The following is a 22,664-nucleotide window of genomic DNA, read 5'->3' as shown; positions in this document are numbered from 1 at the left end:
GGTAACCAAATATTTATTAAATAAAATTATTTTGTGTACAGGTGCATAACGTATTATGTATACCCTCTACCATCAAGAGCAATTACTTTCATATATTATGTAAAAAAAATACTGTATTCATTTCGTATTCTTATCTTCATTGAACTTGCATCAAAAAATAAAGTATATATAATTATAATAAAAATTCTTGCATTGATTGTCCTGGTTTCTGCAATATCTTAACATGAAAATAAAATCTAACCTATACACACCAGCACAATTTATATAAGATTTTTATATATAAGCACATTTAATCAGAAAATTAAACAAATGAGTATAAATAGAGTGGTTTATTTCCACTCAATCACATATTATATAGTGTTTCTAGTATAACTAACTACATTATATACAAATTGAAAAATTGATTATATATGTATGATGTGGTGGAATAAATCCAGAAGAATTTGCTATGTTTGTCAAAATGAAAAAAAAAAACCAAAAGAAAATTATTTTCCAACTGAATAGAAAATTATTTTGCTTCAAAACCACTTTGAAAAATAAGAACATTAAAAAAGTTTATGGTTTTAAAAACATACAAAAAAAATGCTAACATAAAACACCAAAGTAATTTTTAGTATGATGGGGAACTATTAGTTTCGTATTATACAAACAGGTAAAAATTGTTTCAAAAAATTAAAATATGTATTGGAGAATTTATTGTTTACTTGAGTTGCGTAATACTCAATGTCATTTACGCACTTAAGTACGTTAAGCAATTACAAAATGTTTAACATTCCGTCGATGGCATGTATTTATATCAGTACATACTTAAATTTATTAGCAAATTGATTACAAAATTAAGATCTTGTTTCTCGCATCATTGTAATTCTACAATTTCCTGAAATTATTATTATTTATAAGAGTTTTGTTATGATAACCGAGTACTTTCGTTTTCCTACTCTTATAAATTAACAGAATAAACAGATCAGTGAAATTCTAAATGAATTCAATTCTTTTATTACGTTCGCACGTTCTTACTATTGTCGTTATTTAATTTAGAAAAAAGTATAAAAATCGCATCATCTGCGACAGTGGACAGAGGGGTAATAAGGCTCCCAATAGGTTGGTGTAAGTGGGATCTGAGGGCTACATTCGCGCAGTCTACCTTGTGAACTACCTTGTTGCACCGTTAGGAATATGCTTATCTGCCTACTTGAAGCGAAAAAACTAACAAACTCATACTGCCCGGCATCACAATTTTTTCCGACAGGATCTCTTCAACTCCTGCCGAATTTCTTTAAAACAGGGATACTATATGCAGCATCTTGGGGAGCTACAATTAATCGTAAATGGTTGGGTTGGACGGAGTGTACATGATCTCTGGCATATATTCAATGCCCTTGAAATCTGGAATCTTAAGTTTCACATTATTTCATTTCTTATTAAACAAAACACACTCTTACTGAATAAATTCATGTGAAACTATTTCTCGACACCACTATAACAATATTGTGTAAGTATATTGTTCAATTGGCAAATGAATGTACCAATATCATTTAACTTTTAGATTCTTCTATTTTGCCAATAGTGTATATAATTGAACTAAGAGTTAAAAGGTTTATTTCCTGAAACGAAATTTTTATTTCTACTAAATTTTTATTTGTTTTTTTTTGTTAAATCACATGAGAATTTCTAGCAAAAAAAAAAAAACCAAAGAAAAAAAATAACCAACAATATAAAATGAAGAAGTTTAATCCAAAATAATCTCAATTCAATTGGAAATGGTCAGTTTAGCACAATTGGGATTTTATACATGTATACATACATATATATTTTTCTATTTCTATTTTTATGTTTCTTATTTCGGCTTTTCTTTTTTCTTTTTATTGTTTATACTTGAGTTCAGTTGAAAGTCAGTCAAATAACGAGCCTAAAAAATATAATAGTAAGTGCAACTGGCGTTAAGATTATTGCATAAAAATCTTAATATAGTACTTGAAAAATATTTAACTTTTCATATATTTATTGTTACTTATAGTGTTTTGTATAGTCATAGTGCATAAAATAATATTATGTTTATATACAAAAAAGGACCTACATAATTGTCTAAGATAATAAAATGTACATACATAAGTATAGGGGTTTACAAAACAAAGTGTATAGTGAGGAACATAATTGAATTTTCCAATATAGATCCCAAAAAAAAAAATCAATTTTACTTTAACTGATTTTTTATTACATTATGGTTTGATTCTAAGGGATACATTATAATACCTGCGAATATAAATATATATATTATGTATATACATATATGAATGTAAAGTAATAATAAATGGAAGACAAGAGCTTATTCACATTTAAAGAAAATATTGATAAGAGATAGAATTTTATACAATTATACAAGAGTACATAATATAACAATAATATAACAAGTACATAATATACATAATATATATAGAAAGAGTACATAATATAACAATAACAGTATAACAATATAACGTATAACATATACACAATGTGTATGCCATGCAATACAAGGTGCTATGATGGTAAAATTATAGCACTTTTTGTGAGAATTCAAATCGTAGTGCCCCTCTCTCTTCACTTAATTACTGAACAAATCTGCATACCTATACGTACATTAAAGGTGGTCAATCAAAAATTACCCCAAAATTTGCTACTATTTATGAGCAAGCATATCAATGGCAATTCTTAGCAAAAGAATACTGCATTTCATTAATTTTTGATTAATTGATATCGGTTAGTCTTTCCGCCCTATTATTTTAAGGATGATAACTGAGATCTGATGCAACTAAACTAAAAATATTTTGAGAAATGCGGTATCGGATACGAGCTATAAGTTGCACTGCATTTGAAAGTTTATTTTTTCCTCACACTTATTCCTAAGTATATAAAGTGGAGACTCTGTCCGTATCTAAATGAATTGATTTGCTTTGTGATATTCTTCCATATGCATACATACTATACACATGTATTAATATTAATATGTTTGTACAGTGCCTTTTAAATGATAGTTTGAACTTATCGTGTACATAATGAATATAGATTGACAACGATATAATGTATAATTATACATACTTACATGTGCATTCCTACATAAAAGAAAATGTTATTTTTCCGGACTTGCACAAACATACATATAATGTATTGTGAACAGAATTTAATATAACATTATTGAAACAAAACCAAAAGAATACTGAATAGAAAAAAGGAATTCAATTGGAATTAACAACTATAGAAATAACACTAAAATTGAATTTTTTTTTTTTTACAAAAAAAATTTAAAAAAACAATAGAATATCATGAAAAAAAATTACAATACATATAAAGAAATTTATTTTTATAGCACCACGTCATCTTGTTCTAGCTTTTATTACTAGAATATTATTATGCTGCGAGCAAAATAACTCTTTACTTTAATTTATCAGAATTTTGTTAAAAAAACACCCTAGTTACAATTTAAAAATAATTTAGTCGAAATTCTTTAATAATATTCAGTGTTTTTCTTCTTCTACTGCATTGTCACTTTTGAACTTTAGTGATTATATAATACTGTTTACCAGTTGCCAATGTATATGATCCGATTTTCGGCCGTATGCATCAGTTCACTTATATTAGAATTAGCTGTCCACTGCCTAATATTTTTTAGCCATGACATCTGCTTTCTTCCATTACACCTTTTTCCTTCAATTTTTCCTTGGACAGTAAGCTTAAGTAATTCGTATAATTGTCTCTTATCAAAATATGACCATTATAGGATATTTTCTGCCGTTTAATTTTTTGAAGTAACTCTCGGTTTTCGCCAATTCTTCTTAGAACTTCTTTGAAACATGTTCTGTCCATGAGATTTTCAACATTCTTCGATAAACCCACATTTCAAATACTTCGAGTTTATTTATATCTTTAACTTTTATTATCCAAGCCTCCATACCGTACAAAAGGACCGATCACACTTCATAAATTTTGTGCGGATTCTAAAACTCTGATCTCTGCAACAAAATAATTTCTTGTATTTTAAAGAAGCTCCTCTGGCCATTTCAATTCGGTTCATATATTCAGTAAACGTTGTTAAATAAAAATATATTTTCATTCTAACCTATATAGCAGGCTAATCTACTATGAGCACTATGCATTTGAAATTAATATGAAAATTTAATATTTCTTATTTGATTTCATTAAAAAAATTTCATCATTCTTATTTGCACTTTAAAATTTTGAATATATTAAAAAGCTTTATACAAAACTCAATCATCTTACAAATTTATAATATAATTTTATATCACTCTGCTTAACGAATGTGTCTTGTAACTACTTAGTTAGCTAGCTACTTTAAATTTTCTTAAATAATTATCTTGACGTTTATTAAAACTACACAATATATTATACATAATATGTAATAAAAATGAAGAACAAAGGATACAATGATGATAAGAGAAGGCAAATACAATAAAAGAGTATAGGTAGCAATATCACCCCACACTATTTTACATATCAAAATGGTGAAAAGTCAATTTTTCTCTCATGACATAATAATTTTAAATCACGTAATAAAGAAAATAGTTTTACCTTATTAAAATACTACACGTTTGCTGTATAAAAAAAATGTAAAAAAGCGATTTTACTTTCCTTAATAAACGTTTTTGCTCATGAATGTGTGTGTGTGTATTTTGAAATTGAGAAAAATGAATATAAAATTCACCAAATTTTTATTTTCACCTTTTTCCTCATTTATTTAAAATTCTGTAAAAGTTTGAGTTCATATACAGTTCTTTTGCAAAAAGTAATGAAATGGGAATGTGATTTAAATTCATAAAATTCTCAAAAAAAAAAAAAAAAATTTTTTTTTCGAAGTTGATTTGAATACCGAACATTAATATTATTATGTATACACATTATGGAACAACATTGATTTATAATATGGAACATATTATGCACATAGTCTATATTAAGATTAAATATATTATGTATAGGTATCTACCTATAGGTGTATTATAGGAATACATTAAATTAAGTGTTTGTAATAAATTTTTCCATTTTACAACATGAAGGTGAAATCTACTGTGAAATTCTTTAAAAAATTTTTTTTTTGGTTCTATTTGCGCATACTGCACAGTAATGTCACAAAAAAGTTGGCTCTTTTAATGTATTTAATGAAAAAAATAACAAATTCAAATAAAGAATATTAGTTTTTTTTAAGCAAACCTAAAAGTGTAAAATATTTTGTTTCTAAGCCAAAGGGGCAACCGACGACAATCGCCTATGGCATTTTAAACCTCAAGAATATTTCATAAAAAGTCAGACAATTAAAACAAAACAACTTCTTTGACTTATACGACAAGAATCATAGTGTGTGTACTGCCTAAATTCTCAAATTAATCCTAAACTTGAATTTTTCCTACAATCGTCCACTACATCATATGACTCTCTGAGCAATTCATCATCTGTCTGATAAGGTGCCAAAATTTATAAAAAGTTCTATTGTACAAGATGTTAAATATAATTATACGTTTTATTGTAGAGCTTTAAGTCCCTGTATATCATATTGTACAGAGAACGAAGAGCTCGGTGTTCGAACATTTTGTTTAATCCAAGATATTACAAGCGTTTCTAAGAACTTTAAACTTTTAAAATAACATTAAAGCTTAATAAACTTTTAAAATTACGAAAAGAAAAATATTTTTCGAAATGACTGAGTTAGTGGATGATCAATATTTTTGAATAATTTTTAAAAAGTTTAAAACTTCTAGATTTCAAGAAATTTCACATTTTTCGAAATCCGATGGTTTACTGTTAATTAAGAAACTTTTTTTGAATTTGATTTTATTTTTTATCTTTATCAAAATGCAAGTAAAATTTTTATTCTAAGAAAATTTTGACATATATTATTTATTTATCATTTTAAATTATAAGGTGTATGACATTTGTAAAATATGCACATACACACTGGCATTATAAAACAATATTATTATTTAAATTATAAGCAAAATTATATGAACATTTCGTATAATTGAATAATTTAAAATTTTTTCATAATCAACCGTATATTCACAAAAAAATATGAAAATGAATGAAATTTGAATAAAATGCAGTAAATTAACTGTGAATAAATAATATGCGTGAACTAATTAGTTTAATATAGAACAAAATAATCATAATACATAAGCTAATATCAGTGAAATATTAATTTTAATAATCTATAATAATATTGTTTCTTTTTTCTATTTACAGTTGGATCTAGAGATTCTTCTAGCAACTCTAATTCAAATAATCATGGTCAATCAAATAAATTTCCAGTATTGGTATTTGTACATGGTGAATCATATGAATGGAATAGTGGTAATCCTTATGATGGTTCTGTATTAGCAAGTTATGGTCAAATATTGGTTGTGACTGTTAATTATCGTTTAGGTATATTAGGTATGTATTTTTTATTACATGAATATTTTATAATTATTATTTTAATTGGAAAATTTTTAAAATATTAATTTGATTGATTTAAATTGAAGAATCCTCTTATTTAACTAGTACAAATTAATATAAAATTTATTTAATGTACATAAACCTAACAATGTTTAACACCGTTGTTATGATACAACAGTGTCAAACTTTGTTAGGTTTATGTACATTTTTTCAGAATTTTTCGTTCAGACTTTTGAACGAAAAATTTCTATTTTCCGTAATAGAAGTTCTATTTTCCGTTTCTGAACATTCTTCTCAAGATCTCCTTTGGTCTAACTTTATTTCTTAGCCCATTGGGTTTCCAGTTTTGGATTTGACTAGTGATATATTTTTTTTTTCCTTCACGGTGACCGAGGCCCTCAGGCCCCCCTCAAGTCGACTCATAGGATCTTTTGTGATTCCCATCCTCACCTACATTAGCTCTATACCTAGGCTCCTGACAAACCGCAGTATGGCAGCTATATCAAGCTGCGAGATCCTCCCCGGGGTCACAAAGCTCCCTCGAAGCATCTCAGTTGCAGTCGAGGAACCGTCTCGCACTCACACAGTAAGTGCTCCATGGTTTCGTCCTCCTCCACATAAACGGCAGACTTCGTCCGCCACCCTGCCTATCCTTTTCAGATGAACCCTCGAGAGTCACTGTCCAGTGAGAACTCCGCGTAATGTCCTCAAATTTGGGCAACTGGTCAGACCCCGTTCAGCATGGTCAGACCCCGTTCCACCAGTCCCAGGGAAGCACAAATTTCTTAGAGTGCGACAGGCGCAGGCGGCTATTCCTGTGTTCAATCCTGGCCCGCTCCTCCCATTCAATTAGGGCACGCAAGACGGTTGCCCTGAGCACCCCAAAGCATGACTCCGGCCCAATGAAAGGAGCCGCCGCTCCCACCTCGCAAGACCATCAGCTCTCTCATTCCCACCCACGCTAATTTGTTATGCTAGCCAGAACGCCAAGAACGTCAATGCATTCTTTCAGCAGCCTGGATCCTACTACATCAGTGGAGAGGACCCCAAGAACGGCCCTACTGTCCGACATAATAAATGTCCTGCTCCTTCTGATGTTCCTTCTGATACATTCCAGAGCGCACAACCCTATGGCATATGTCTCAGCCTGAAATATCGATGGACAGTGCCCGAATGCCCTTGATATGTTGCGCCTTCAACGTACACACCCACGCCCACCCCTTCATTGGTTTTGGATCCATCCGTATAGAAGACCACAGCCCCAGGGTTAAGCGATGGTCCCCCCCATCCCAGATCTCCCTCAGACCAAAGTCCAAGGGCATGCCCATGTCATGTAAGCCACTGGCTCACACGACTTTTTTGGCTCCCTGTATTGCCGTATCCGCAGTGCCACCTTCGTAGCCTCCCCCTTTAGGTGAATATGAAGCGGGGCGAAGGCCAAGAAAGCCTCCATCTAAGCCGTTAGGCACGTGCTTAGGCTACCCGTTACGCCAAGGCGTGCGAGGTACTGCAATCGGGAGAGAGCAGCCCGCGCCGTCGCCTGCTCAGCTTTCTGACACCATATGACAGAAGAATAAGTTACAATTGGTCAATTGTAGTGCAGGTCCAGTAGAGCATTTTAGGTCTAAAACCCCACGTTTTTCCATAGAGCCTGGTCGAAGCCCACAGAGCCCGGGTGGCCCTAACTATGACTCCATCAAGATGAGGCACCCAGTTTTGTTGCTGATCCAGGATTACTCCCATATATTTGACCTCCTTGGAGGCCCAATGCTTGTGTCCCCCAGGAGCAACGGGCGCAAACTAAACTTCCGCCGCCTAGTAAATGGTAGAATAACTGCTTTTCCCGGGTTAATGCCAACACCCTCGAACTGCGTCCCGTCGTATAATGTTCAGGGCACCCTGCATTCCGTCAGCCACGACGTCACCGTACCGGCCCCTCACAACAACGACCAGATCATCAGCGTTATATGCACATTATACCCGCTATGAGTCAGCTCGTACAGCAGCCCGTCCATTACCATGCACCAGAGCAAGGGAGGCAGTGACCTCTTGAATGTATCCACAGAAGGCTCGCCATGTCTTCCTCTTAGATATGCGAATCTACGGTTATTTTATAGGTTTTAGTGCAGTGACTGCTCTTAGTCTTTAAGTTCAATGTAATAGATGGATGTGTTGGTTTCGACAGTGTTCTTTTCATTATGCTCAATTGTTCTTAAGTTCATGGGAATAGACTACTATTCTTACCTTCTATCGAACACAAATTGCGGTGGCTCCTGCTGGAGAGAATATAAATTTTTCAATGAAGTAACATAGCTGCTTTGTTCTGCGGCTGTTTTACCTTCTCTGGGTATATTGTTGTAGAATTTTCTCTTATCATTTCTTGTTATTTTGTTAATTATTCAGCTCATGTTGCTTTTAAGATCCATTCTAACTAGTCACGCCTAATGGCTCCCGAGATTTCTTCATCGGCTTAACAATAGAGACTTTGCATTTATTTTGATTTCTGTTTTGTTGAGCTCCTGTTGAATATGTGATACAAATTCCTGATTTATATGTTCTGATTTAAGCTTGTGAGAGTTGAGCCCTCTCAACCTGCCACCGATTTATATCTTTTCTCTTTTGGCTGCTAATTTGAAATTTATATCCGCTGTTAGGAGTATGTGATCGCTCTGAACATCCGTTTCCCTCCAAGTTCTCATGTCCATTATTGATTTTACCCATTTTCGACATATACACATGATTTATTTGATTTTGTTGTTCTGCCACCCGGGTATAGCCATATCCATGTATATCAATCTATATAATGTATATAAAATATCAATGCTTCGTTTTGTAGGAATATGGTACCGGTTACCTAATGGTCATTCTGTTCGGATAAGCCTTTCAATCTTTCTACATTATTATTTCGTCTGCCACTGCTGCACGCCCAATGGTTTTCCACGTTTTTTTGTTGCCAACCATCTCATTATAATTCTTCGAAGTCTCGCATTATAATTAGAATGTGATTTCACTTAATTAGGTTTGACAAAATTCTAATTTATGGAAAATTAATACAACAATTTTACAAATTATTCTACAAATATCACAACATTTTTCAATTTAACATTTAAAGTAAATAAGGAAAAATTTGAAAAAAACAGTCCTTTTTTCTATGGGTCATTGATATTGTAACCCCACAAAATGTACAATTTAATTGTGTCCTTTTATTCTGAATTTTAATAAAAAATTACATACATAATCATATAATAAAGTAAGCAATTTAAGCATTGATATCAAAAATAAAATAAACGTCCATTGACTTTTTTAATTTTTCTATCCTTTTTCAATTTCTTTTAGTATTTACAGCAATATACACTTGTGTATCTAATAAGTACACATACAATAGACAATATATTTATAGTACTATAAAACGTTTAACTATGATACAGATGTCAGACTCAGATGAACTATAAATTAGATCGCTTTTTACAATAAAATACACACACATTAACAAACTCATGAAGAAAAAAATTAAATTTTATTTTACTTGCTTTACTTTTTTTCTCCTTTCATCATCCTGACAACCGTTTAATCTTGCAAAAATTAAAGAATACACAGGACCCATAATTATTATTTTTATATCTAATTTTCCTTCACAAAATATATGTAATGACAAAAAAAAACAGAAAATGCTTGAAACTCTTCATTTCATCATGTAATTTTATGATAAGAAATCTTAAACGTATACAAAGTACATGTGACACATATGTACTTCATACTAGATACAAATCTATACACTTGGGGATATTATTTAGTAAATGAAAAAAACGGTTAGGGTAGGTTAGGTAAACTTAACATAAGATATTTTGAATACACATTATAATTTTAGCGTGGGCTCGAACAATATATTGTTGCCGCAATGCTGCAATAACGTGTAACTCATACTCAAATCAAATTTGATCTGCTTTTCCCCTCAGTTCACCGAGACGCAGCCAATAAAAATCATTCCCTTTATATTTGAAACTAGAAGGTATTAAATTGCAATATATTGAGATAGTATGAGCACTAAGCGCGCAACTTAGATAATAACTGCAGCTAGATATTATAGCATAATTCAAATTTTCACATCATTTACACAAAATACTTTTAATCAATTTTTAATAGTAAGCTTTCCTCTTCATAATACAGATCAAAACTGCAGCCACTGAAAGATATAAAAAACTTCTGATACCTCCTTGTTTATAGGGTTCTTTTTTCATGAATACAGCGAAAAACCGAAATAAAAGAATAAAAAATAGAAAAAAAAATTCACCGAAAATATTTTTTATAAAGTTAACCGAAAAAAGAAAAAAAAAACATAATCTTTGTCTTGTTTTACAGTGTAATCGAGGTAGTAGAGAGGTACTTTACTCTATATAACAGTACCTATTATAATAGTAATAAAATAAACGTGTTAAGTTAATTGCATATGTGATGATGATAGAAAAGAAAAATGAGAGTTACTTATATAATTTATTGTGTTAATAACAAGTGTCGTCTTGTCTGGTTAACAAAAATTAATTCATCATAATTTTCTTCGAAAGCAAAAAGGACCAAGAAAAACACAAAGTACATTACCAAAATAATGGAACGATGAACATGATAGGTGACATGTCATGAAATAATCTAAGATTAAATCGCTAAAAATTAAGAATTTAAAAAAAAAATAAGAGAAAAGAAAAGGAAAACAAGAATAGAATGACATTAAAATTTTTCTTCCAATCTCTATTAAATACACAAGGGAATATAATTATTGTTTTCAAGGAGATCTGAAAGAAAATATTGGAATCTTGGAATATTGGATTTAACAACGCACGGATAAAAATGATACGTTTATGTTCTTAGATGAGAAGAACATTTACTGTCAGTTTTTGTTTTTGAAAGTAATAAATAATGGCATCCTTAATTTTCGACTCGTCTTGGTAGTGTCTTTTCAAGAAATGATTATTCGTAGCATTTCTGCTTAATAAATAAGTAACATGTAACTATGTTCATATATGTATACATAAATAAACGATAGCAAACTCCATATATGAGTTGTAATACGTGTTCCGAAATTTATCATGTTATTAATTTTACGATATAGCTATTCTCTAGCTTTAAAATTTAAATAAAATATCTTGGTATAAAATTAAGGAAGCCTTAAGGCTATTTCGATAGTGCATTAGTGTACACTGTAGTTTGATGGCCGACCTGAAGAAGCTGCATAAAGTTGGAAGGAACAATTCTAAATTGGAAAAATATTGAAAATCACAACTATCTCAGGCAAAATACTGTGTAAATATGAGGTGATTTTACTTAAAAAAATTTCGTGTTTTGCCCTTTTCTTGCTGTGTAATGCAGCTGTAGTTAAAGTATAGTCATTTTTAAGATGCCTTGATGTGGAGAAAATATTTCAAATTAAAAAATTTTTCAAATACATATTATAAATATATGTATATTATAAAAATCACAATAAAATAAATAGCCAATCTTTACCTAGTTTATTGAAGAATAGAATAGCATAATGGAGAATATCTAATTTAGATCAACAAAGAGTATATTAAATTTTGTATAAAATAATTAATGTTCTGTAATTTAAGTCTTGGATTTTCTAAACAATTTGTTAAAAATTTTTACCTATGAAGGTAATGGAAAGTAATTCTTAAATGCTTTTCCTATAGGACAAGTTTTTCTTAAAAAAAAAATTATAAAAAAAAGAAGTCAATAAAAAATATTTCCGATTTTCGGTTTTTTTTTCTCCTAATTAATTTTATTTACAATATTTTTAAATACTAATTAAACGCCTAACAAAAAATTTAAGAAAATTTTTTTTTTTTATAAAACTTTTTCTAAAATTTAGCAACTTTGTTAAAACAAAAACACAAGATACTTTAGAGTCCCTTTTGCAACGTAATTAATAAATAATTAAATTATTTTCGAATTACTTTTTTTTTGTAAAGGAAAATTTGTTTAATAAGAAATTTTACTTAAATACTTGGAAAAAATTTTGGATGTTTTCGAAAATTAAAAAAAAAGAATTTAATTCTATGTCGTTTAAAGTTAAATAATTAGAAAAACGTTTATTAAACAAAATTTAACTAAAAAACTAGAAAAAATAGAGTTGATCAATTCTGTGATACCCGTACTAATTTGTTATACTATGGACGAATAAATAGGCCACTAAAAACAACTGACTATAAGATAGAGTATGACTTTGGTTGTTGCTTTGATTGTTACGCTGGCTTGTTTTACAAAAAAAAATTAAATAAATTTTCCACGTGGTGTTGAATGTTTTGTATCCGGCTATATTCAACCACGAATTTGTAACACTTCGAACACGTACGTTCGGATGAAAATAACAGTTGCCGTATTACCATATTAATTTATAAAAAATTTGAGTTCTGTAATTTTAGCAAACAATATGAACAAACAATTATTGAAGTTGTATGACAGCTACCACAAGAAATCAAGAAATTTCAACGACTTTTGTCAAATATGCATAAACGCCCCAATAACATACTTGTTCCGATCACAACCAATTTAAATAGGGTTCCGGTATTCACTATTATAAATCATTTGAGAAAATTTGACAAGCTTAGCTCAACTAGTTTTTGAGCTACTGCTGGAACGGCCGGATAGATATGGTTAAAACGACTCAGAATTCAAGGCTGATCAAAAACATACACTTATATCTATATTTTAGACCATTATTTCTTAGAGTTACAAACGGCAAGGCAAATTTATAGCGCATTCGCAAGGGTATAAAAAAAGAAATTAAACGAAATGTCCTCAAAAAATTTTTTTGAATGTAAAGAAAAAAATTATAAAAAATTCAAACCATTCGCCGTTAGATTTAAAGAAATTTTTTAATAATTTAATTATAGATTTGCTAATTTTATACTTCCAATCTCGTATCAATTAACCAACTTCGTATCAATTTCATGGCTCATACTAATACAATCAGTTTGGTAGTCTCCTATATATAACCACAGGTACACCTTCAGAAATTCGACGAGAATGTTTCAATAGTCTTCGACACACTGGAGCCTGACTCCTTCAATTGTTTCCTAAACTCTGTTTTTAGCAAAAAATTTAAGTATACTAAGCATATTAATAAAATTCTATGTTTAAATTTTGAATAAATAAAAAAATCCATAAAAACAAAAAAAATATTTTTAAAATCACCTCAAAATTTCTATCTGAAACAAATTTAATAAAAGTTTTATTGCATTTTATTTTATGTAAAAATTTTACAAAATACATGATTTATACTTACGTAGGTACTACATTAAACAGCTTAAGTGTTAACATACACTATATATGTTATACTCTAAGTATATACACTTGAATTAAACTTAAGTAAAATTTAAAATATTATTTTCTAAAACTTATTTTTTATAAATTTTTTTATCTTTGTTTTTTCTGTGTTTCCATTTTTTACTAGGATTCCTTAATGCAAATTCTGGCAGATATACATTACCTGCAAATTATGGTCTAATGGATATCTTAGCAGCACTTCATTGGTTAAAAGAAAATATTGCAGCATTTGGTGGTGATCCACAGAGTATAACATTAGTTGGTCATGGTACAGGTGCTGCATGTGTTCATTTTTTAATTGCATCAAGTGCTGTACCAGAAGGTGAGAATAATTTCAATGTATAATAGTCATTAAAATTTTTTAAGTAACTTTTTATTTAATTTATATTTAGGTGTAGATATGGGTATATGAAGTCTTCGTATGTGAAAGCAATTTAAAATATTAATTATTTAGTTTGTTAATTTTCTTCTTCATTTGCCCTGAATTTTACATGGTGTATTTTTGTTTCAGTGTAAATTTAAAAGATAAACTAAAATACAGTCTCTTTAATTAAACTATTTGACTTTGTACCGCACGTTTTAAAAAACAACTTCAAGGTCTAAATACCCTAATTATATTGGCATTCCGAAATTAAAACTAATTAAAACTAAAAGTAATTTCCTGCATTTCGATAGCAAAAAACCTAACAACCTTCAGTGTTAAAAATAATAATTATCGAAATTTGTACTGCACACTCATTATGCGCCAGAAGTGTTATAAATGAGTCTGTGATTTTCTCTCAGCTCTCATGTATTTTTCTACCCAATACAGAAAAAAAAATAAAATCCATTGATTGAAATTTGTGCAATTTAAAATACATTCTACATTTCAAGTACTATTTGAGCAACAAAATTTTGGTAAGATACATAAAATGTTGTGCTTATAAATTTTAGCATCTTACATGGAATGGTTAGCTTATAAATAATTTGAAATTCAATACAAAATAAATGGAATTTTTGTATATATGGTAAATATTTTCTACGTGAAGTAAAATTTAAATAGAAGAAACGAAACAAATTAAAATTTCAGTACTTTCGTGCTAGAATTAAAAATGATTTCTAGAGTTTGAGTGTTCAATCTATTGAACTAACAAATCACTTTTTCGATTATTTTAACAAATTTGAAAAAAAAAATCTTAGTGTACATATTTCTATCTTGCTCCTCATAATTTTTGTTAAATTTGTTTTTCATAGAAGAGTAAACAAACCGATTTACATTTTCTTTTAACTTAATCTTACACTTTATTTTGTTTTTTTTTTGGAAAATATTGCTAAAAATTAGATTAGTTTTTTGAAAGTTGGTAACATTTATAACTAAAAAATTTTTCTTATTTCTTTTCAATATTTTTAATATTTAAAGGAATGCTGTTTAATCGTGCCATATTAATGTCCGGATCTGGTTTAGCACCATGGTCACTTGTTGAAAATCCAGCAAAATATGCAGCAATTGCTGCACATCATGTTAATTGCTCACCAGATTTACCATTAGAACATTTAATGAAATGTTTACGTGAAGTTTCCTTAGAACAATTATTATCTGTTCCTATTAGACAACCAGAATTTGGATATGCATTCGGTCCTAGTATTGATGGTATTGTTATTAATGGTGGAGAATTTTTAAATGGTGGTGGTAATTTAGAAAATAGTAATCATGAATATGGTCATCCTGGTCCAAGAAATTCACATAGACATTATAATAAAATAAATTTTATAAATTCAGTATTTTTAAAGAAGAGTGCAATAAATAAATTAGCAAGGTAAGTTAAAAATAAATTATTAAAATTTTATTTTAAAATCAAACCCACTTTATTAATTAATTGTTATCAATCAAATTTAAGCTCAATTAAATAAGTAGGACGTCATATTTTTTTAATTGTCTTACTTGATTTTTTAAGTTTCCAATGCCTACGTGCTCAAATTCTTTAACATAAACTTTAAAAATTTTTCAATCTATTAAAGAGATTGTTAAAAAAAGCAATGGTTTTCTTTTGAAGAATTTTTTATATCATATTTTCAAAAGTGTTAAAATCATATAAAAAAAATTTATAATGACCTAAATAACCAAGTGAAATCAAAAATTTATTGAAGCAAAAGTTTAAATATTTTGTTAAAGTTTTTATAGTTTAATTTATAGATATTGTATTTGAGTGCTCTCTCCTACTCGTATATACGCATAGCATTTATTAACTAACAACTTTTAGAGCAAGTTTAATAAAGCAAGTTCTTTTTTTTCTTGTTTAAAGGTAAAAGCTTTATATCATAATTTTTAGATAGTTGAAAATAATGAAAATATTTAATAAGGTTAATAAAATCGATCGAAACTTTTTATAATTTACAAAGTTGAGAGCAGCCAGCCATAATTTAATAATAAATTTAAATTAGATATTGAATTTCTTTTCAATATTATTTTAATAATTTGAAAAATATTGTTCAAGTTAGTGGAAAATTTTTAAGAAAAATCTCACCAAGTGCCTATATAAAATATTTTAAGAAAAACTTTTATATTTTCATTTTTTTTTTTATTAAATTTGAAATTGATTTCATTTTTTTCAACCAAATTTTCCAGATTGTTTTTTTTTATCAACTTTTTTACTTTCTGTGGTTATTTTTTTTAGAAATGAAAATTTCAATATTATAAAAATCTCAATGAATCCTTATTGATTTCTTGCCTTTAAATTTTATTGACTTTCACTTCCTCAAGAACTTCTATTATACATTTTTAAAGTAAATTTTTCGATACTTTTGAAAATTTTAAAATTTTTTAGAGATGTCCAATTTAAAATAACCAAAATGATAGACATTTTATATTTGCATTTGTTTTTTTGGTAAAAAAAAAAAAAGTTGGCCTTAAAAATCTCTATGAAAATTAAAATTTTCACAAATTTATAGAACATTTTTCCCACATTTATACAAATACACATATATTTTTCTTTCCTTTTCCTACTCCCTTTGGGAGCAGAGACAAAGTTTCTTCATCTAACTATATTATGTGCAAGTAACTTTATTTCAACCCACGATTTGTAATTCTCTTCAATTTCTTTCTTTAATGACCTTCGCCACGTTTCTTTTGGTTTGCCCACCTTTCACTTGTCCTTACAATTTCACTCTAACAACCTGTGCTGAATGTTTATTCCCGGTCTTCTCAGTATATGACCAATCCATCTCCATTTTCCTCGCTTGATTCAGATCATCTACAGATTCTTGCCCCGTTAATTCCCACAGGTCTGAGTTTTTGATTCTTGTCGGCCAGAATATTCTGCAGGTACTTGTTCATGAAAACCTGATTCTTCAGGTTTCACTTCCGTGTAGTAGCACCGACTTTACACTTGTATTGAATATTTTTATTTTCGTGCCCCTATTCGAGTGGCGTTATTTCTAGACAGGCCACAGTCTCCCAAATGTCATTCTGGTAAGTGATATTCAATTCTACATATCTCTTTCAGAAACCCCGATCTGTATTGTAATTATACTATCCAGATAGCAGAACTAAGAGACATCCTCTACTTTTGTAATTCTAACTTCTGGCACTAATTTTCACATAATATAATTGTCCCAAATTTCATAAACGTAAAAGGATTATTTTAAATGATGTCAAAAATAGAATATTCAAATTACAAATCTATAATGACGTAATATTTTCCATAAAATTTTAATCAAAATAGCACTCAAAAATATTATCAATTAACCTTCTTAATTTTATTCAATTTATATTTGATTTCTCTTTCAAGTACTCTTTAAATACAAAAAAAAAACAATTATTGATCACTAATGCAATTTCAAATTGTCATTAGCTTTATTCTACAATATTATTATTTATTTTATTAAAATTTTATTACCTTTTCACCTTTTTTTCACCTTTAATAAATCCCATCGTATATCCATTAAAATTGCAATCAACTTACACTATAATAACAAAATGAAATTCAAGCACCAATATGCCACAGTTCAGAATTTCTTTTTTTTTTAAATATTATATATAAAACACATTTGAGGGCTAATATTTACATATATTACCAATGTACATACATATAATTTGCCTATAGGTTAAAAATTGTATACATACATACATAAATATTATTAATAATGATATCATTTTAATATTAAATAGAGCATAATAACCTTAAGGTTAATAGGGTTTATTCAAATAAAAAATATTATTAATTCAATAAGAATCATCACTCTTATATATTGAGCTTCTTTTATTCACGCTCTTTTGCGGAATTTCCACATATTATTATTAATAATTTTACATTGAACTTTAAAATGCTATTCTGATTTATAAAATATGTGGGCATATACGTCATAATTATTTTATCATGCTTATATCTATATATGTATTTCATTAACCATACACTTTCTTGCTGCATAAATTTTTTTTTATTAAAATTATATTTAATAAATATAGTTGAACATACTTGGAGGGGGCAAAAAAAAAAAAACTTTAAAGTGAGAGCATGTACTCACTTGTTAATTATTATTATTATTAAAGTGTCTTTAGAGTATAATATATTGTTAAAAAGAAACATAATTTTTAATTAAAAACTTAAAACAATTTTGTAAAATATGATTTTAATATAATTTTATTTCAATTCAAAAAATTTTGACATTGAATCCCTCTGTGATAGCACTACTTAATTATCTTTTATCGTTTATTGAAAATAAAATTATTATACGATATGATCTGACGTCAATAATAATACATGATGCAGTCAAAAAGGTAGTAGATTGTACATTGTAGATTCTAAGGGAACCGAGTGAGACAGAAGTAACCCCCCAAGCCAGCACAGCCATTCTTGACTTATTGTAGCCTCTCCACGCTCACGCCTATAATATCCCCGTCCCAACCACAAAGCCGGAGATATCCCTAAGGGAGTTGGACAACAGTTCCCGAACACTTGGAGACCCATGTGCCGGACAGTCGCAGAGAATGTGCACGGCGGTCTCATCGCCACCACCACAAAATCTGCACAGACTTCCCCAGTATATGCAGGTGGTACTTCACTGGGCAGTGCCCCGTGAAGAAATTCGCAATAGTGTGAACCCGGCAACTGGTCATCCCCAGCAACTCTGCGGTGAATCCGCTGGAGCGCGCCGAAAGAAACACTTTCGCATGACGGCACCCTTTCATGTCCCGCCAGCGACGGCCGTATTCCGCCGCGAGCAGGCAGGCAAGCCTGGCCCCCACGGCGGAAGAAGCCAGACCGCAGAAAGGCAGCGGCTTCACAAAGTCAGCCCCAAATCCCCTCCGCGCCAGCCCATTGGCAATTTCGTTGCCCGCATGGCCACTATGGCCCGGCACCCAAATGAGCGTGACTCTGTTCTCCGATGCCAATTCCATAAGTGCAGCCAAGCCGCAGACTAGCTTGGATGTAACCTGACCTGAACGAAGCGCCAGCAGTGCAGCCCTAATGTCCGAGAACACATAGAAGGTGCGGTTTCTATACCCCTTTTTTAAATTGATTCTCAGACAGATCTCTATTGCATGTATTTCGGCCTGGAACACCGTGCACTGTACTTGCGATCGAAGTTGTACCGCGGCAGACAGGTATCCGACATGGTTATTCTTAGAATCGGATCACTCTCAATGAAGTCTCTGTCAGTCCTGTGGGCCAACTTTAGCCTTGCCCTGTTCTCGCCAGAGAGAAGTCGGTAACTCACTAGCCGAGCTTCCTTCAAGATATGGAGGTGCAGTGACGGCAAACCGATCATCACCTTCAATGCAGCGGTAGGAGCCGCCCGCATTGCCCCGGTCACTCCCAGGCAGGCCAGCCTCTTTAGCTTTCCCAGCTTGGCCCGCACACCCGTCTGCTGAGCCTTACAGCACCATGCTATAGACGCATAGGTGACGATGGGCCTAGCAAGGGCCGTATATAGCCACAGCGCTATTTTGGGACTGATTCCGCAGGTCCCTCCGATGAAGCTCCTACAAGTCCACAAGGCCGCCGTAGCCCTCTCGATAACTCTATCTGTATGGGTATTCCAGGAGAGACGATCATCCAGGGTTACCCCCAGATACTTCACCTCCCCAGAGTAACTAATACGTTCACCAAACAGAATTGGGCTCGTTAATCTATCCTTGCTTCTCCATCTGGTGAAGGTGACTAAAGGGCTCTTGCTTGGATTTATATTTAACCCAATGCCTTCGCACCACCTTTCCACAACACGTGAATTTGGCTGTAGAGATCAGAAATAGTGTTCTCAAATTTTCCCCGTGCGACGAAGGCCACATCGTCGGCGTATCCCCAGACACGTGCCCCGGAGCCCCTGAGAGCACCAATTAGATCATCCAATACAATAGACCACAGGAGGGGCGAAGGAACCCCGCCCTGCGGACACCCTTTTACAGCGGAGATGAAGAGTATATTGTCGGCTATGGTGGACTTAATAATCCTATACAGTAGCATCCAACTAACCCATCCGCTAGTCGTCGCATCAATCCCTCGTTTGTGCAACGACTCGCAGATGACATGATATGGGGTGTTGCCAAAAGCTCCCCCTATATCAAGGAAGCAGCCGACTGCCACCTCCCGCATTTCCTGTGAGTTTTCAAGGACCCCCACCAGATTCTGCAGACCGAGTACAGTAGATCTTCCCGACTGATAAGCGTACTGAGACTCATGCAAGGGATTACTTCCCAGTGCATCGTCCCGTATAAATCTATCAATCAATTTTTACACTGCTTTCAATAGAAAAGAAGTGAGGCTGATTGAACGGAAAGACCTTGGGTGGTTGCTTGGTCGCTTACCCGCCTTCGGATTATACGCCACTTTGGCCACCCTCCATACCTGAGGGATGTAACCTTACGCATAGCTGGCACGAAAAATTTCCAACAGTGCTCTGGCGATATGTTGGAAACCCCTCCGTGGGCCAGGATGCCCACGGTTCAATGACCGCATTTGAGTGATTCCGAAGAATCTCCGAGTCAGGAAAGTGCGTTGACGCCATAAGCTCCAACGTCTGCTTTCCGTTCTCGGTAATGGAGCTATCAGGCCGTTCCATTAGGCCCAACTTTTTAAAAAACACCCTGTGAAGACGCGCACTGCTGGAGAGTTCATCAATGCCCTTGCAGAACGCCCTCCACGAAATTCTCTTCGCTTTCCTAATTTTTTTTGTTATATTTCGTGAGTGAGTTTTTATACTCTTCCCACGAACCCGACGTCTTGGCCTTATTGAATAGCTTTATAGTCTTTAGGCTAAGCCTTGAAAGCTCTTCATTGCACCACGGGCACTTCCTGTTGCTCCGCCTCGGCTTAGCGCGGCAGCTCCCATGGTAGGCACTAGTAATAGCCGCCGTCAGAGCCTCGCTGGCCAATTCGATATCCATCACCGTTGTGACAGAAGCAGGAATATATCCAATCCCATCCATGAGGAGTGTTTCGAATTGACTCCAATCTGTGGATTGAGGTACCCGATACATTTCTTCTGCCAGGCCCCCGGAGACCATGATATCAAACCTAATCTACCTATGATCGGATATGGATGTCTCATTTGAGACATGCCATCCACTAACCCTACTGCCGATAAATTCAGTGCAAAAGGTGATGTCAAGGACTTCTTCCCCGATTGCATTTATGAATGTCGGCCTATTGCCCTGATTCATAACCATTAATTTATTGCTATATATAAATTCAAGTAGGCACTAACATCGTTTGTCTATATTACTTCTTTCCCAGACGGTGTGGTGGGAATTGGCATCACTTTCTATTATAAGTTGGAAGTTCCTCCTTCCACAAAAGTCCACTAGATCTTTCAGTTGCTCGTCCGGGTGGGCACAGTCTCCCGAGAGGTAGGATGAGCACACAATGATATCTATCCAACCCCCGGACTTCACCTTCACCTACGCATCTACCTGATCCTTAGAACAGTAATCTGGAATGGGAAAATACGTTAGCCTTTTGCTAAACAAAATGCAAGCCCTAGGCCTGCCGCCAATTGTATTATCATACAATAGCTCACCTGTTAGGCCCTTAACCTGATCCTTCACTATGTAAAGCTCTTGGATAAGGGCAATATCGAGGTGTTACTTCATAAATCTATGAGCAAGAACATCAGTAGATACCCTAGCATGCTGTAGATTTATTTGGATGCACCTCACAGCCATATCATTTCCTCCGGCTCTTGTCAATGGCCTTGGCCCTTTAGACAAAGGCTTTACATGAGCCTTGCTTCCCATTGCCGCCTTTTTACGCATCTTGGTGGGCGCCTGCCCTGCCACAGCCACCGTCCTGGGTGCAACACTAGCTCCTTCAACAGCAAATACCGAAGCAGTACCAGGCTTCCCAATGGGCTTGGACCCTTTTGGTTCACCCGGGACGCTTGTATCCGGCGCTTTGACTTTCCAATGAGTTTTGGCTCTCTTGGTTGGCCTGAAGTGCTCGTCGTTGTCGCGGTGGGCGTTGGTTTTTTATTTTGTCCTGCCCTGACGCCAGCAGCTTCAGAGGATTTTCTTCCTTATATATATAGGAATAGAGGAATATAGGAATATTAAATTAAGACAATTTTACATATACATTCAAAATTTGCTCACGAATTTCTCAGGAGTAATTCTGTTTTAGAATGAATTAACTAAGAAGCTTATACAATTTAAGAACAATTTAAAAATAATTTCCTTAAATTTTATTAATCGACTGAATAACTTTTATATTGGATATGTGCAAAATATATTCGCTTGCTTAACAAAAACTTACTTAACAAAACATTTGATGATGTCAGCACATATCCGACCAAAATAGGTGGATTATTATCTACAATTTAGCAAAAATGTTAGAAAATTTTTTAAGCAACTTAGGAAGCTTTTAGTTAATATTCCTAGATAGACATCTCTCTTAAAGTAGTTTATTTGTACTTCCTTTGCACGGAGAAACGCATTGCCTGAAAACACCACATGT

At 32.2% G+C, this 22,664-nt stretch overlaps 1 protein-coding gene across 4 annotated transcripts in view; it reads left to right on the top strand.

Annotated features, from left to right (window-relative positions):
* The window catches only part of LOC129607894 (neuroligin-3), a 160,086-nt gene that overhangs the window by 126,715 nt on the left and 10,707 nt on the right, over positions 1-22,664 (top strand). For all 4 annotated transcript variants that reach the window (XM_055519139.1, XM_055519138.1, XM_055519137.1 and 1 more), the window contains exons 3-5: positions 6,229-6,417; positions 13,865-14,059; positions 15,137-15,533. In XM_055519139.1, coding sequence (XP_055375114.1) covers positions 6,229-6,417; positions 13,865-14,059; positions 15,137-15,533 — 781 coding nt within the window. The remainder of the gene's footprint in view (positions 1-6,228; positions 6,418-13,864; positions 14,060-15,136; positions 15,534-22,664) is intronic.

The sequence above is a fragment of the Condylostylus longicornis genome, unplaced genomic scaffold (genome assembly GCF_029603195.1).
Source record: "Condylostylus longicornis isolate FDR11 unplaced genomic scaffold, ASM2960319v2 ptg000030l, whole genome shotgun sequence".
In the NCBI taxonomy this organism is placed as follows: Eukaryota; Metazoa; Arthropoda; class Insecta; order Diptera; family Dolichopodidae; genus Condylostylus; species Condylostylus longicornis.
Note: the sequence above shows the minus strand (reverse complement) of the source record. Positions and strands in the feature narration are given on the sequence as shown.